The 16,650-nt window shown below is 39.9% G+C and overlaps 1 protein-coding gene across 8 annotated transcripts in view; it reads right to left on the bottom strand.

Moving 5' to 3' along the window:
* CUX1 (cut like homeobox 1) overlaps positions 1–16,650 on the bottom strand; it is a 280,996-nt gene that overhangs the window by 165,911 nt on the left and 98,435 nt on the right. For all 8 annotated transcript variants that reach the window (XM_074595981.1, XM_074595973.1, XM_074595975.1 and 5 more), the window contains one exon: positions 3,720–3,767. In XM_074595981.1, the coding sequence (XP_074452082.1) occupies positions 3,720–3,767 (48 nt within the window). The remainder of the gene's footprint in view (positions 1–3,719; positions 3,768–16,650) is intronic.

Below are 16,650 nucleotides of genomic sequence, written 5' to 3'. Positions count from 1 at the left end.
TCTTCTGTCTTGCTCACAATGGCCTATTTGTACCATCCAGACCTGAAACGTTCCAGGAAAGCTAGAAAAGTTACCCACAAAACTCAAAAGAACATTACCATCAGCTTTGAATCAGACACAACATCCTGTTCATTTCAAAAGAAACTGCCTTCAGATTTCCATTAAAATCCTAAATAAGGAAAAAGTACTATAATAAAATTATACTACAGTGATGAATTAATAGGGTCTCACATTGAACTAGGAACGCATTTTAAAATTTGTGGCATGCTAAATTCCATTTCATAATGCTTTTACTTTAACTGTCATCATAAAAAATCTGGTTACTTAAAGCACCGAGATCTATACAAAAAAGTTATTTCCAACTACTAATGGAAACTGCATATTTGATAACTGGAACAGTTTTCATCTGAATGAACAAGATAAATATCCATGGAATACAGCATGTTCTAGTTTGGGGGGCTTTATCTATAATTTCATGTTATACAAAGGGAAAATACAGGGGGTGCAGGGAGGTAGGTGGGTAGTATCAATATCCATGCTCAAAATGAAAAGAAAAATTGGCTAAATGACCTGTGGATTTATTTTAAAAAGCAAACTAACCACAGGTTTATAAGCAGATGTCCCGTAAAGCATGCTTGGGAGGATATTTAAATACGTGAGCTTAAGTTAACCTCTCTCCAAGTCACGTCAGGCTCGCCCAGGGTACAGTTCAAGGATAGTTTAAGTCAACCTAAGCTGGCACAGTTGTGCTCCTCCTGCCCTTGGCTTTGCTCTCCTGGCCTCTCCCCTGCCCGGCAGGAGCCTGCACTGAGCTGCTTCATGAGACCCAGCCTGGCAGAAAACTAAGCCAGCAAAAAAGGGGGAAGGGAAAAAAAGAAAACTTTGTTCTCACCGTGGGATCACGTTAGCAAAAGTGCTGAGGCAAGGCAGGAAGGTGGGGAGCCAGACCTGAGGTAGGCAGGAACACAGCAAGATCCACGTGAAGCTACTTAAATACTTCGCTCGTTAGGGAACTGTCTGTCCCCTCTGATCTTCTGGCCCTCCCTAGTGCCCAGAGCCCCATGGAGCACAGTCATCCCACACGGGATTTGCAAAAACCAGCTTCCCTTCTGAGGTAGAATTGTAATTTAAGATGACTTGGACATGCAAAAAGCACCTACTTAGTTCTGTCACTAGAGATCAACAAAAGGATGGGGCAATAGCAGTAGGGGTGGAGACAGAAGTCAGAGGCAAAAATGTGGTGGAGACAGTACACGGAGAAGCTGCATCATTCAAGAATCTTTTTTCCTAGCTTCTGTATGAGAAACTGGTGAGAAGGTGGTGCTCCAAAGTTCAGTAATACCATCCCCAATGCCTGCAGAGGTGTGAACCAGAGCACTCCTACAGCATTCCCTACCTGCTGCTTGAGGACACTCTCCAGCAGAAGGACTCAAAAATGTTTATTTTCACTACTTCTCTGCTTACCTCTTTTTTATTTACATACTCCTGTTATTGTTTTTTAAATATCCTAGTTCGTTGCTGAAAACAAGTCTTTGTAGTAGAAGCAGGGAACCTCTTATGAGCAGATCACTCCCTTTTCCTCCTTCCTCCTCCCTGTTCATGTCCCAATGCACTTGTACTGTGTGACCAAAAGGTCCCTTCTGCTCTCTCCTCCCAGGACATCAGAGATCACCTAGCAGGTAACACTCACGCTAGTGCAAAGCAATCCTATGGAGCTGGTGGGGTGGGTGTCCTGCCCCAGCTCTGTTGCCTGCTGAGCCATCTTGGGGGAGAGTAAGACGAGGAACTTCCAGTGGATTTGAAATGCAGAAAAGCCTACACCTTTAACAGAGTTTGTCCTTGAGCTACCTGGAGCGTTCATCTCATGATCATTCATAAAGTCAGTCTTAACAATAAACAGAGACCAAATTTATATATTGAACAAGAAAATACAACTTAACAGACTAGGCTAATACTCTTGGTATTTTGTCTCCAAAACAAGATACAATAATTACACCTATAATCAAATATCACAGTTCACAGTTTAATGTTCTGCATTTATGTAGTCAATCATGATTAGTTCAGGGTTTTTTTAGGTTTCTAAAACCCTGTCTAGATTAGGGAGACTGGAATCACCGGCTAAGAGATTCAGCAGCACAATCCTGTAACGTATTCGTGCTTCATTTACGTAAGAAGGGATTTCTACCAACAAATTTTACTCTTGTAATTTGTGAGGTTGAATTTATACCAACATAAACTCCACTTTTACATTAGTGAAGCAAAACTACAGAAGAGGAGTGTGTGTGAGCCATACCAAGGTAACAGTGAGCTGTCTCCAACAGGCAAGATCTAATGGGAGAATCTGCCTTCACTGTAGCCAAATATGGATTTATGATTCTTACTTGATCCTCAGACATTCCTTTCATTAAAGAACAGTGCTGAAAGCACACATGCACTTTTAAGTCAGTGCACTGCAAGCTTGAAACTAAAGTGAAAAGGTTTTAAGAGCACTGCAATCCACTCAGAGCAATTTTAAAGTGTAAATTTCCATTGGCAAACAGACTCACAAAAGTCATTCTTTGTTCTCACAAACTACTATTAGATATATCAAGGACAAAGTTGTCCTGTTTATTTATTTATTTCTAGCAATGCTTGGGAAATTGGGTTGTAAAATAAAAAATATACAGCTTTTAAGATGATGAATTACGGCACATTTGGGATACATATTTAGCAGGATGTACAAGTAATCACAAATGCAACCCTCATTACAGATAATAGGAGTTGTGCGCTTAACTCCCTATGCAGACTTGTAAAAACACGCTCCTGAATTTCTCTGTGCTCTGATGGGAACTGAAACAATATAAAACCAGCCAACAACTTGTAGACTGAGAAAGTAAATAATGTTGCTGCTTTAACACAGCTAACTTGAAAACCAGAGCTCTACAACGCGTAACAGAAAGTGAGCTAAAACCCAAGTCTACCACCCCACGTAGGCACTGATCTTTATAAGGAGAAATATAATTTGCAAACTTCATACGCTACGTTTTCCTAGAGGCAGTACAACAGCTCCCATCTGGCCTAAGCACTCACGTGAAGTGAGCGCTTCAGTGCTGTCCACAGCTAAAATGTAAAATTCTGTAATTGGCCCAGATGCCTTTTGCTATAGAAATTCTGCAAAATAACAACAGTTGGCTTTTAAACTTGTGATCGCTCTAATCACGTGTTTCTTAGCAGAGCAGTGTGAAGAGAAATCAAAGTAAGAGCCAGCACCAGAGCTGTTAACACTTTCTGTTGGTTTTCCAACAAAGACCTGCCAACTTTAGGTTTTTCCATCAACCCCTCTAGAAAACAATGTTTTACAGCTGAAAAGGTATGCAGTGAAAACTATTTCTAGTATCTTCATATTTTTGTATATGTACATTACATTGCATTCATTAAGTGTTCAAACCATCGAGTCACTGAGGCATAGCGAGTTAGCGTGTGCCACCTGAGTCACTGCTACGGTAAGCTTATGCTCAGGTATGCTGAACGCAAAGTGATTTGACCAGTTTAGCTTGTCCAGCACAAACCCAGCGTATCAGACATATAGCCTGCGCACAGCAAAACGCAGAAGGGCTGAACCCCTGCAATGTTCTCTGCTCAAGGGCTCTCTACCCACCCGGCCATGCTGAAAGACTGACAGCACACCGGGCTCCTGTGAAGCAATAGCGAAAGCACCATGAGAAGCATTAAGCTCTTACCTCTCCCTGGAAACTCTTCAGTAATGGAGCTACCTGTTTGCGCAGGTCCTAGAAGACACAAGCAAGATATTTCATCAGAAAAATTTGAAAGGACAAGTCATCGTCAAGTTTCTCCTAACTCTGTTTTCAGTTCTGAAATACTACTTAATTCCTGACCACATTTTATGGGAGCTTTGATTAAAATAAAAGTATACCTAGAATTTGTTTTGAACAAGTCTGCATTTCCAGTTTGACATATACCTGTATCTGTTGCAAACAGTATTAATTAACAGAACTGTAGTGATGCCGGGTAAGTACTGAATGCCTTCAATCTCATAATTCAGCTGAAACGCTAATGCGATTAGAAGTAAATGCCTCTATCTACCTAAACAGCAGCTACACCTCTGAACTTATGCCAAAGAAATTTTCACAAATGGAAGCTAGGCTTAAAGGGAGACGGCTTTGGACCATCATTTCAACTAGGAGCGTTTCCATTTTGTAAAAGGTCCATTTTATTTATTATTTTCTCAAGAGTGGTCTGACTTTAGCCATCAGAGAACTGGAGATAACCACATGGAAAAAGAATTATTTGTTGGTTTCTGTGTAACTCAAAACTTCTTCAGAATTACAACACACTTCGTGCTACAACTTTCATTAAAACACTGCCCATAGTATCACTCTAAAACTTTATAGCATATTTTCACTTAGCAAACAAGATAATTTAGGACAACAAAGGTATATCTATCTTGCATAGATTTCTCAGTGGCCCCACTTTTAAGCTGGTTTGGATCTAATTCACTTACAAATTCTCAGAATTCTCATTATGTGCATGCCTGAAGAATAAAATCCTGTAACTTTGCAGAGGACATTGTATTACGCATGCACGGCCAAGAAGCAGGACTCCTGTTTTTGCTGTGGTATTCCACTGACGAGGCACAAGCAGCAACTTTATAGTGCCCTGACAGCTAGAAATGAAGCTGTAAGAAGTATAAAGCAATGGCGTGATGCTGCATCATTTAGGAGGGCAGCACTGACTGGGGTTACCCAGGAAGAAGGTCCATTTCCCACCCTTGGAGATTTCCGAGGCACAGTTTACCAGAGCTAGTGTGGGTGCTAAAGACCCATTTTTACGGCCAGGTGACATGCAGTCAGCCTCTGGACGTACCCTCCAACCAAGAGTCCTATGAATCTCTGAGCTCACAACTGGGGCAGTCACAAACTGCTTAAGTAACCAGGAAATCTTCCTAGCTTCCCACAGGCCACAGTCCCTCAGCTACCCAGAACCTCATGAAAGAGGTCATAAAGAGGTCTTTGAAGTATTTTCTCTATATAACAAGGGGCCGTTGAAGCCTTGGGCCTTTCAGAAAAGAAGGTGGCTGTAAAAACCCGGGAAATTCTCTTTTCCAATGCATTTAGTTTTACATCTAAAGTCATGCAACGTATTGGACATTAAACCACTCACCAAAACACCCTCAGCCCTGGATTTAATCTGATTTTCCTGAAGGAAAAGTAGGCTTTTGAGAGAAGTGATTTTTGTCATTTAAATGACAAGTCATGCAGAGAGCTGGAGTATCAGGAGTTCTCCCACTCCCTGAGAAATGGCTTAGGGGGCCAAACGCAAATGAAGCTATCAAAGACAAATGATCAGCCAAATTTCACTTCTTACATGGTTAATGCACTAACATACAGCTAATCCCTATCAAGTTAAGGATAATATTGCAGCTTTATAAGCTCCCTCTTCGGCACCAAACCAAACACCACTTCAGTTCTTAGACCAAGTCACGTAAATGTTTTCTGCTATTTTCTGCTGTCTATTTTAGGACACAAAAAGAGTAGATACTGTCCTTGTATATCGCAAACATCTACAAATTACACCTCTACCAAAGCAAACTGGCAGGTTGAGCAGCATTTCCCCACTTCCTGACTGCTCTGGGAGACCAGAGGGCTTTGCACGTTTTATAACATGTTTTCTTTGTAACCTGATGATGATGACATTGAAGAAAGTAACAATAACCATCCATAGCAAAATAAACGCTCACATTCAGGGCCAAAATCTGGCATGGTAGGTTTTAATGCACAGTGAAATTACAAACAGAGACATTAGATTTACAGTCAGGATACTGGCACCCTTTATAAAATCAGGAAAAAATTATACCATTCAAGCAAAGCAACATTTCTTGAAATAAAAATCTCAGCTGGTAGGAAGTCATCGGGTTTAGGCCTTCTGTCCATGGTATTGCCTCTGAATTTACTGACTAGTTTGGCACCAGCCAGCAAACTGATGTCAAAACTGAAAGCAGAAATACAGGCGATCTAATTCCAGATCAGCCCCAAATCTCTTGCTTGCACGGCTCTCAAGAGCAGGGCATTATTCCCACTGCCTGAGCATCAGAAATCACCCCAGGTACATCGGGAGATGACAAAGCCCCGCAATGGCATTCAGCGAAATAAAGGACGGCCGGCTCTGGAGGCAGGAGAAGGTAAGCCCTGCTCCTCCCTGCGTGCGTGGCCAAGAGCCTGCTATTGAACTGCATCGTCTGACACGTACTAACTTTTGAAAGACAGGATTGGCAGCACTTTTTATTTCATGATATAAACTATGTCAGGACTTTGCCTTCATATTAGTCTTTAATAATGAGAGATGTTGTTGGTTGTTTATAGCAGAGAGAAGAGGGAGAGACGCAAGGGAAAGAAACGGAATAGAAGGGGCATCCCAAAGCCAAGAAAACAGTTGGTCAAGCTGTCAAAAGGGAGAAAAAAGCTTTCAAGTACAAAATCTGATTCCCACACATCTTTCATTTCACAAATTCAAGATGCTAAACACTCATCCCAGCAATCAAAACGTTACCAAGCAAAATTTGTGCCATAATGGGAAAACGTGTTGTGCTTGATTTAGACGGCAGCTTTTGTTGTTGGTAAAACTGTCTTTAAAACATTTCATGCTAGAGGAGAATGCAGCTCAAAGTGATTCAGTCCCACTGGCAAGCAATCGGTTATACCACGGTAATCAATCCGGGGCAATCCTGGGACACGCTGATCATTAGAGCACACAGTTTAACAGGGTAAAATGCTTTGACGACTTGAAATCTTAGCAATAACTTGAAATCTGTTGCAGCTGAACAACAGAGACAGAGCATCCCGCTTCCATTATCTGCACAGAGCAAACAGGCTAAGAAAAGTAACTGCAAGGAATTTGCCCTGGTATTTTAAATGCAACCAAATACGCCACGCAGGTAAGTGGATAAATGGCAGACACCATAACAAAAGGCATAAACACCTTCTTCACACCGTTTTTTGTTTTCGCCCCTCTCTTTCTCTGCCTTGGAAAGAGTTTATAGGCTACTTTTATAATTCCTTCCTTGGCTAAACAGCATCAAAACTTTACACAGCTCACAACAAAAGGGAAGTAAAAATAAACACACAGAAGTCGGGAATACATATGCCTCGAGTCACCAGCTAAAACTCTGCTGGGGAGATTTATTTTTGGCAGTTTGGAAAAATTCCTCGTCAGACTTTGTCTCAAAATATTACTCTAACATCAAATAGAATTTTACCTTCTTTGCACTAAACTGAACAGAAAGAAGGACGTTCAGTTGAGACACGGGGGAATCTGTAATGTTGGTTAGCAAGGACACCATATGATTTATTGTCTGTTTAAAGTGTAGTGGCCTTTACTGCCTGGGCTGTGATCAAAACAGGAAAAGCAACCAACTCCAGCACTCCCATACAGCTAGCAAATCATTGCCATCAAGGAGAACAGCTAAAAAGGGTACATGCAATTGAACATTAAAACAAATGATAATTTATCAACACAAATGCATTGAAATATTCGAGTACTCCTATACAATCACATTATTAGCCTATTTTTCCATGCCATCTAAACCTGCATGTTCTCTCTCTCGCTCTCTGGATGATTTATCAGGGCAGAGCAGTTTTCTGAAAAAGGCTCTATCACAGACAAAGTCGGTACTGAAGTAGAGACTATGAATTAGGATGCTGTATCATTATCTGAATCAAATCTGATAGCTGAAAGCTAATATAGCATTTTCCCTTTACAAGAGTATAAACAACGAGTTTATATTTTGATCAAGTAGCTACACAATGAAATCTGAATCCAAATAATTTAACTCCCTTTCCAGTCTCATTAAAAATAACTCTATGGAAAATGAACCAAGAATAAATCTGCAATAAAAACCTGGGCAAAAAATGCATCTTTCTGACAACTAAACCACATTATTTATCTATCACTATCTTCATACACTGTGTACAGCACAGGGGATGTATCAATGGTCAGGCAACCAACACTCTGTTTGTAATTTACTTGAGGTCTGAAGCTACACAGCACCTTCTGATCTCCTCGCAGACTGCTCCATCTCATTTACCTCCCAAATGCTTATCTCTAAATGTCACAACAAGAGCCCTATGCCCCTGGTTTGATAAAGTGGTCCAGCAAGGCTAAGCTTGACCTACACACCTTTATCATCTACAGAAGTATTGTGCTCTTGTAACATAAAACAAGACAAAAACCTGGGCAAATGTTCTCTCGTATGCCTCCTGTGCCACATTTCCTATGATTTGTTCTATATACCGTCTACTCGAGACACACATTGGCTGGTGAATGTCACTATGTCTGGCAGAGAAATCATAATGAGAAGCAGCCCACTTGTATCAGCATCGGTGACATCATTAGTTCAGCTGTCACAACCTATTTTTGAGCTGCCTTATCACCGGGGAGATGCTACGGCTTTCCTGCCATCTTACCCTTTTGCGTTTCCTTCCTTGTTAGCCCACACGTAATAAGGAACTAACAACTGGCCCTGCGCTCAAAACTGGCAGGGCTGAATATCATGAGTCTAGATACTTTCTTATGAGAACTTACAAAAAGAAAAAAAAACCCAACCCAGAAGAAAACCCAATATATATTGACTGTGTGGGAAGGTATTTGTCAGGTCAATCAACATATGAAGGAGAAATAGCATGGCCTCAAGAGGAACTCCTGTGGCGAAAACCTCTTTCAAGAGGCAGGGTGCTGGTATGATGAATATTTGTTTCTTGCGATTGGGAGGATGTTTATCTCTGTACCCTCAGAGGCAGGGCTGCATGTGCTTTGTCCACACAGCTATTATCTCGATAATGCTGTTGAGCTTCTCTTTCATATAAATATAGCCGAAAGGGGGAGAGGTAAAAAGCAGCCAAGCATGAAGGATTTAGGAAGAACGCTGGCATCAACTTCCGAGGTGTGTTTGATTATTGTATACTTCAAGGACACAACTTTGTCACTGTGAAACACAGAAATCATCAAGTTAACTATAATTAGTAGTAAGCAGTTCTGCTGGTTAATTAAGAGAGAGCCAGCAAGCGTATATGCTTCACCCTGCTATGAGTAAACTGGTGAATAAGTTGGGATCACTCTAGCAGATGCTCACCTACCAATATACAAATTTTAAATATTATTTCTTTGTACCCATAGCCATGAAAAAATCAAGAACATGCAGTTTTTCCACCAGAGATCGCGGGCACATGTGGTTGGAGGCATACTAAGGGAAACATTTAAGTCTTTATGTTTAATTAGTTCCAGAAAGCTCCACTTTGCTTTGCTCTAAAAGATACGAAACTGAAATCCCCAATAGTTGTCCAAACAGGTATTACACAGTAGCTCAGATGACTTATTAATTCCTAAAATATAAGGCAAATTAAATCATATGAGCAAACAATTTATTGCTCAATTTACAGTACGATTTCATGAGACATAAAACCTCTTATTGCTTAAGGCTGCTGAAGTATTTACTTGGAATCCGATCATTAAAGAGTGAATCATGATGTTATCAATTTTCTATGATATTTTTAGTTATTTTAATACACTAACATGCCAGTATTTTCTCTGTACAAAAAAAATCTTTTTAAGTTACATTTATAGATATGTTTCAACCTAGCACAATGATAAATAAAAAATCTTGATTTATGGTAGCAAAATGTACACCACAGTACTTTCTGAAATATTTCAGCTCACAGATCTTGTGCAAATTCCATTAGCTTTAATTATTTATTAGCAGTAGATTTAGATTACTGTTCTTGACCTATTTTTCAGTGTATGGACCCACCCAGCAAGAAGTGAAAAAATATTCCATTTGTGAAAGGCTGATTTAGTGAGAGCAGACTTCAGCTTAAAGTAGAATATTAAGCAAAAACACATGCATTGTAATTCAGGGGGAGAAGCTTGCACTTCTGAAAGGTTACGAAGAGGGGCACAACCAGCCTACAGAATAAACACTAAAAGAGATTCCTTGAAAAGAGACGGAATTTTTGCTGTTCAGCCACCTCAGACCAGTTTTCAAAACTGCAGCCACACGACAATCCCACAAGGAAGTGAGCCTCAAGAGCAGGCAGAGAAGTTTCAAGACTCTCTTTGTGGAAATGCCCTTGTTTCTACCAAGCTCTGTAGACCACGTGGGCCCTAATAAGCCCTGGGGAGACGGGTCTAGGGTGAGGAAGCATTCTGGGGCTGCTCCTGTGGTCCCTTCCAGGGGCGAGGAGGCACATTCCGCTCTTCCCTGGCACAAGGGAAATGGAGCATCTCTGAAGGTGTCTACTTGCCACGTTGCCTTGGGTCTGGGACTTTACTTTCAATGGAGTTACTCACTTACGCGAGTCTTAATGGAATCCTCTTATAGCTTCTTCCAAGTTAAAATAAACAAAAAGCTAACAAGTTTACTCTGTGCCTATGCAGCAACGTATAAACAGACTGGTTACCTTCACAACTGTTTAAAAAAAATCAACTGTGCGAAAGAGGAACTGTTGCACCCATATCATGTATGTATATACACACACATACTTATAGACAATAGAAAAAGAAATTTTTTAACTAACTTTACAAATCATTTAGTGAACTATGCTTTTTAGAATCATATTAAAACCTTGCCGTCATTTATAAAACAGATAGTTAACATTAGCTAGAAAAGACACTGAACAGAAACAATTCAGAACTTAAAAAACGAGAGTTGCTAGGAAACAAAAAAAATTAATTCAAACAAAAATGATTCAGGTAGAGCTTTGGAAAGAAGCTAATTCTAATGAAATGAAAGCCTGGTCACTAAAATTCCAGTAGTGGGGGAAAAAAAGGATGACTTATTTAACAGCTCACCAAGACACTCAGAAAAATCAAGCATCATTTTTAACAAACATATTCATTTAAAAGGCTACATACTGCCTAATGGCCCCATGGAGATTTTTTCCTCACGCTAACAGTTTGTCCTGCTTTCTCGTTAAACCCTGTAGTCCCTGCTGAAGGCTGCAGGCAACACCAAACATGCCATGACAGACCCTTGTCATGGGAAAAACCACATGCCTGTATCATCCCAGGTCAGAACTACTTCTTTATGTAATGAAAAACCATTTGATTAGCCAAATAAATATTTCAGAATCTTTGAAGTGCATTGTGCTTGCCAGTGGGATAACCACGTGCCAGCAAAACCCAGGAATCACTGTTCTTAGGGCTTAGGCCAGTATCTCTGCATACAGAAAAGATAATTACTTGGTACCGAGCTTTGCTAAGTACCTGCACACTTTATTAGATGAGTACATCTGTCCAATAAAACTGAAAGCAAACTGACTGCTTAGTTGTACATCCCAATAAACAGCCAAACCTCCATTCATCAAGTTTTAACCAGAACCGCCGTGTCCCTCCATAAACTCCTTGCTGTTCCACAAGCTCTCTGCCCCTGCAGTGAGGTTTCCAGTGAAAAAGATCCTTAACCCTCCTCCCAAATCACATCCTGCAGGATCTTTCTCCATCCACTACAGCGCTCTCATTTTCCACTTTGAAAGTCTATAGGAAAAGAGTTCACAACACTTCCCTGATTATTCAGAATTACAGCCTGCAGAACAGTTTTCTCTTCAGTGTGGAACGGGGAACTTCTGAAAAAAGGTAATTATTATGAGTCTTAAAAAATTAACGTCTCTAATGAGAAGCTAATGACATAGGCCATGACTCTGCAGAAAATGCATCTAAGTACTGTGGTCCAATTAACAACACCAGTTCAAACACAGACTAATGCTTCACATGCTGGATTTAAAAAGAAGAATATTTAATGTGAAACCATAATTGCACCTGTAATTTTCCATATTGCCTCCACACAAGCAGAGCTGTGTCTGCATCAGTGTGAACCCTACTTCAGCGCTCAGTCTCGCCTTCTCGGGTGGTGAAATCAGAAACCTGGGTGCAGCACGGCACTCATGAGATTTGAATTTCTCCTCAGTCTCAAGAAAAAGGTGGGTAGGACCATTCGGAAATCATTAATTTCAAGGTGCAGTTTTATTCAGGAAAAGGGAGAGTACTAAAACACATTCATGTTCTAAAATCTGTTATTGATCTAGTGGAAAGATTTCCAAAATACAAGTATCTTGCTTTAAAGTCAGGTTAAGAAGAATAATTCTGTGTTAAATACAATAATAAGGAACCAGGCTTCACGCTCACAGATCCTTACACGCTATACGTAAATTGGGGGGGAGCGGCCCGTGTGTTGCCGAGACATCAGATATTGCAAAATCGTTTTCCCTACTTATCTTTTAACTACACGTTAAAAATATAGCTGTGAACAGACCGTGCATTAATCATACTCTGACATACCTGCATGTAAGAGCACAGGTGTATTTACTGATTTATATCATTATAGCCGGTCTTTTTCTATGAATCCAATGCAAGAAAATCCAGTACTAAGCAATCCTCTAATAATCTTTTTATAAGATTTGCTCGCTTAATCTTGATCGTGACCGTTCAGTTTTATTCAAAAGCCAGTTGCTCCTACAAAAAACAAGTTGTTTCATGAGGGTCAGAGAGAAAAGCCTGCTGTCCTGCAAATCCATGTCCTACATTTGCTAAAACTCTCACGACCATCTTTCCTTTCTTTATGTTCTTCATGACCTCTTCTACGCAGGGAGTCACTGACTAGTTGCCTGCTGCGACTCATGGGTTACCATGCCTTTAGCAGGCATCGCCCTTTAAATGCAGCTGAAGTGATAACTTCAGATTCTTACAAAGATGAGAAATTCGAAGGAAAAAAAAAATTGACAACCTCAAAAACATCAGTATATAGACCCAAAGGGTTTACCACATCTAATTTAGCATACCTAGTAAAAACACCTCAAAATTAATATAACTGTCATCCTCCTGACCTAAATAAAAAAATACAACACGGATCTTTTCATGTTGCTTCAGTAAGTGAAGTGAAGCAATTCAGAGAAAACGAACTTTTGCTGCCTTTACGCTTCCTGGCAAAATTCCTACCAAAACACGCTCAGGCCTACAATGTATATGCTTTGGTAGCACACAGTAGATACAAATGAATCATCAAGATCAAAGAAAGCAAAATCTCACTACAGACTTGTTCAATACGTTTACTGTTTGTTAGTGGAACTTAAGAAATAAAAAACCCACATAAAGCACTTTTGAGCAGCAGCATCTTCTCACAACTGTGATATATAGTCTCAGCTGGGACTAATTCCCAAATTCATGTGCTGAACCGTGAACTGTTCCAGTATTTGGGGTGGAGGGGGCGGGGAGGAGAGGATAAAAAGACCAGGAAAAGAAACACAGAGGACTGAAGATTAAAAAAGGAGAGAAAGAAAGACAGAGCGAGCTCACAGTCTGCTGTTCCTGTGCACTTATTTTTCCATCGTTGAAGGCTGCAAGCCTAGCACTGAATCACAATGAACTCAATAGCAGATTAAAATGAGACATACTTGTATAATAATAAATCAACAGAATTAATACAAGCTTATCTTCTACTAACTTAGAAGGGGGAGGTGACAAATTGCACTTAAGGAAAAATAGTTTTACTGTTGCTAGCATAAGCTGAGCGTCTATAGGAAACTGCTAAATTTAGAATGCCAGCTTTTGATGATAGCAACGGAAATTAATTCAAGTTTTTTGTGTGTATGCTCGTTTGTTGTTTTTTTTTTTAAAGAGCTCTAGAATGTTACTCATCTTCTTGAAACTCTTACCAAAAGCAGAGACTTCAAAATGCACTGTCCTGCCTGCCTACTCCCTCCTACTCTTCCCCCTTAAAAAGGCAGAATTGCTCCTTTGGGCTACAGCAATTTAGGAACTTAATGCAGTTTAACGAATTCCCTATCTCTTGGCTGGAACTGTTTGGCTCTGACAGATGAATCGGAGAAGTCCATAAACGTCTGGAGGATTTGTGCAGACTTTTTCTTGTATGACTATATATGGCAAGTACAGATCAAGTTATCTACAACCATTTTAACCTAACCTTCAAACTTTTTACCTTATTTCTATCTTTGTGGCAAACTTCCTTGATCTGCAATACCACTAAATTAGACATAAACTGTCAACTACTTTTCTCAAAAGCATTTTCCCCATTCTTTACAAGACGGCAAAAATACCTGAATTTAAGATACACTTAAGTAAAAATTAACTTTTGTTAACAACTTCTGCTCCTCATAAATACATTTCTATATATGAGTGAATCAGAACGAGATGCTGTGAAGCTCACATTTTCATTTACACTATTCTACTGTTATCGAAGACATGCACCTCGCCAGACAGCAGATGTTTTCCATTACTGCTTACCTGAAATATCAATTAACACCAAGTGTCATGAGAAGTCTATCACAAACTGGTAAAAGAAGTGAAATCTGCACTCAAAAAAGGAGGGGAGGTCAAAACTCACTGACTGATGTACACAGGGACTTACAAAGGAATTCCAACAATGCCTGCAACACCCTTTAATCCAGAAAAATAGTCTATTTGAACTTCTTGCAATCACCATTTTTCATACATATGATAATTTTTACATGGTGCTTAAATAAAAAACAATAGCATGTGATACAATATTGAAGGCTTCTTTTAGCTGGATCAAAAAAAAAAACTCCTCTGTGCCTCTAAAGCAAAGGGTACACTAAGTTCAGGCAACTTCTTTAAGATAAATATTCCTAACACACCTCAAAATGGACAACAAGTGCCACTGAGAGCTCAAAATGGATAAGATTACAGCTCCTCAAACCCAGGAGTGAAACCTGGGTAAACAAACTTGAAAGACTGAAAGTAAATATTGAGTTTTGTATGCACAGAGCAATAATAGGAGAGTATGACAGACAGAGGAGGCGGTACCATCTAGAAAAGCTGCAGTGAAGAGCCACATGAAGAAACATTTATGTAGAAACATCTTTATTAAACAATTTTCTTTGGAGTCTGTTGTAAAGAAAATACACAGGCACAAAAATATTTTCAGAAAAAAAATTCACCACTAGCCTCCAAAAAAGCAAACCGATAGACAACACCGCCAAAGTGCAACAGCATAGCACTCGGCAAGAAACCGAACAAAGAACCCTGACGGTTTTGGGGACGCGTCCACAAGAGCACAGAGCTGGTATCCACAGCTCTCCGCTCTCCCAGGAGTCGCATAAGGAAATAATATCACAAATGACAACTTAGCTTATAGGCACAGTTGTTATTTACCATACTTGCTTCAATTCATCTCTCTCTCTACATATATATATATATATAAAACCATATTTGGTTGCTAAGATTCTACAGCATTTAAAACCCAGGAGGTGTTTCTCAGGGAAAGATACCATCCTGAGCGAGGAGATGGCATCCTCCTCTCTCAGAGATCCAAGATACTGTTATTGTTTTATTTTACGATGCCTAGTGATCTATTGAGTCCCTGACCTCCATGTTCAGAGTCACAGGAATGCAACAGTGATGGGAAAAAAAAAAATAAATCCAGACAAACTGCAAACTTTGGCATTTTAGTGGTGTTTGTAGGTCCTCTGACAACACCTGAGTGAAGACTGCTCACAAGGCTTCCACAGAAAAGTTAGAACACTCCTACGGAGCTGTTAGGCTCGGTGATGTTTCTTGCACATTTTCAGTACCTTACAAATTTTGCTGAAAGTTCTGAAATTCTCCTGCTTCACCTCTGGCTGGCTTACAACTGCCTGAAAAATCATTAGTAAGAAATAATCCTGATGCATAGCCCCCTTCTGAAACACAACAAGGGCTCTCTTTTAAATGTTATTTAAAGCCAAGATCCACAGCCAGCCTCTTCCTGTGCAAGATACACACAACAGTTAATTGCCCTAACGACCCTGAGCTGCTTTGAAACCTCAGCAGATGATGAACAGCCACTGCCCCATCGCTAAAAACCGTGGGCCAGATTCACAGAGGATGGAAAGCTGCAGGGGCGAAATGGGAGCACTCCGTCCTTGTGAAATGGTCTTGGGAAATGCGGAGATCACAAAAGTTAAAACTACTATTCAGAGATTATATCTCACCCAGCTGCTTATTGACACTGTGCAGTTAAAACATGTAATTTTAAATTTCTAAAGGAACACTATATTTGGAAATGCAGTATTTGAATAAACACTCTTAAGACCCAAAGCATATCAAGTTTTCCCAACTGATTACAGCCTTATAAACTGACATTTCTGAACCACTGATCTCTTTCTTAGCCAGGGCAGGACAAACACTGAAGACCATCTTTCGTGGGGGAAGGAAAAAAAAAAAAAAGGGCAAATCAGGCAAGTGACACCATGGACTCTCAGAATCGGTAGTGATTAAACAGCTTATTTGACTTCACAATTTCTACTTACTGGATACTGATCATCTATGCTTATAAAAAGATCTACCAGTTCATTTTTCAAATTTATTTTGAATTTTCACCTTACTAAGACTTCAGAAAAACGCAAGTTTTAGTATATTTTCCCTCATTTTAAAAGAAGGCTTCTGATAACCTAACAAAGTTGTGTTTTTGTAGGTTACCTACTCATCCAGAGCAGACTCTTTTCCTACTAGAAAATGAAGACAGATACTGGACAACCTACAGAAGGGGCTGGGGGTGATCAAGCCTTTTGTAAACCACCTGCACAGGAAAAGATGGGAAAATTTAACTGATGCCACACTAGACGTAGCTGAGAGGAATGTAATTTTTCA

Source organism: Larus michahellis, chromosome 7, assembly GCF_964199755.1.
Source record: "Larus michahellis chromosome 7, bLarMic1.1, whole genome shotgun sequence".
Lineage (NCBI taxonomy): Eukaryota > Metazoa > Chordata > Aves > Charadriiformes > Laridae > Larus > Larus michahellis.
Note: the sequence above shows the minus strand (reverse complement) of the source record. Positions and strands in the feature narration are given on the sequence as shown.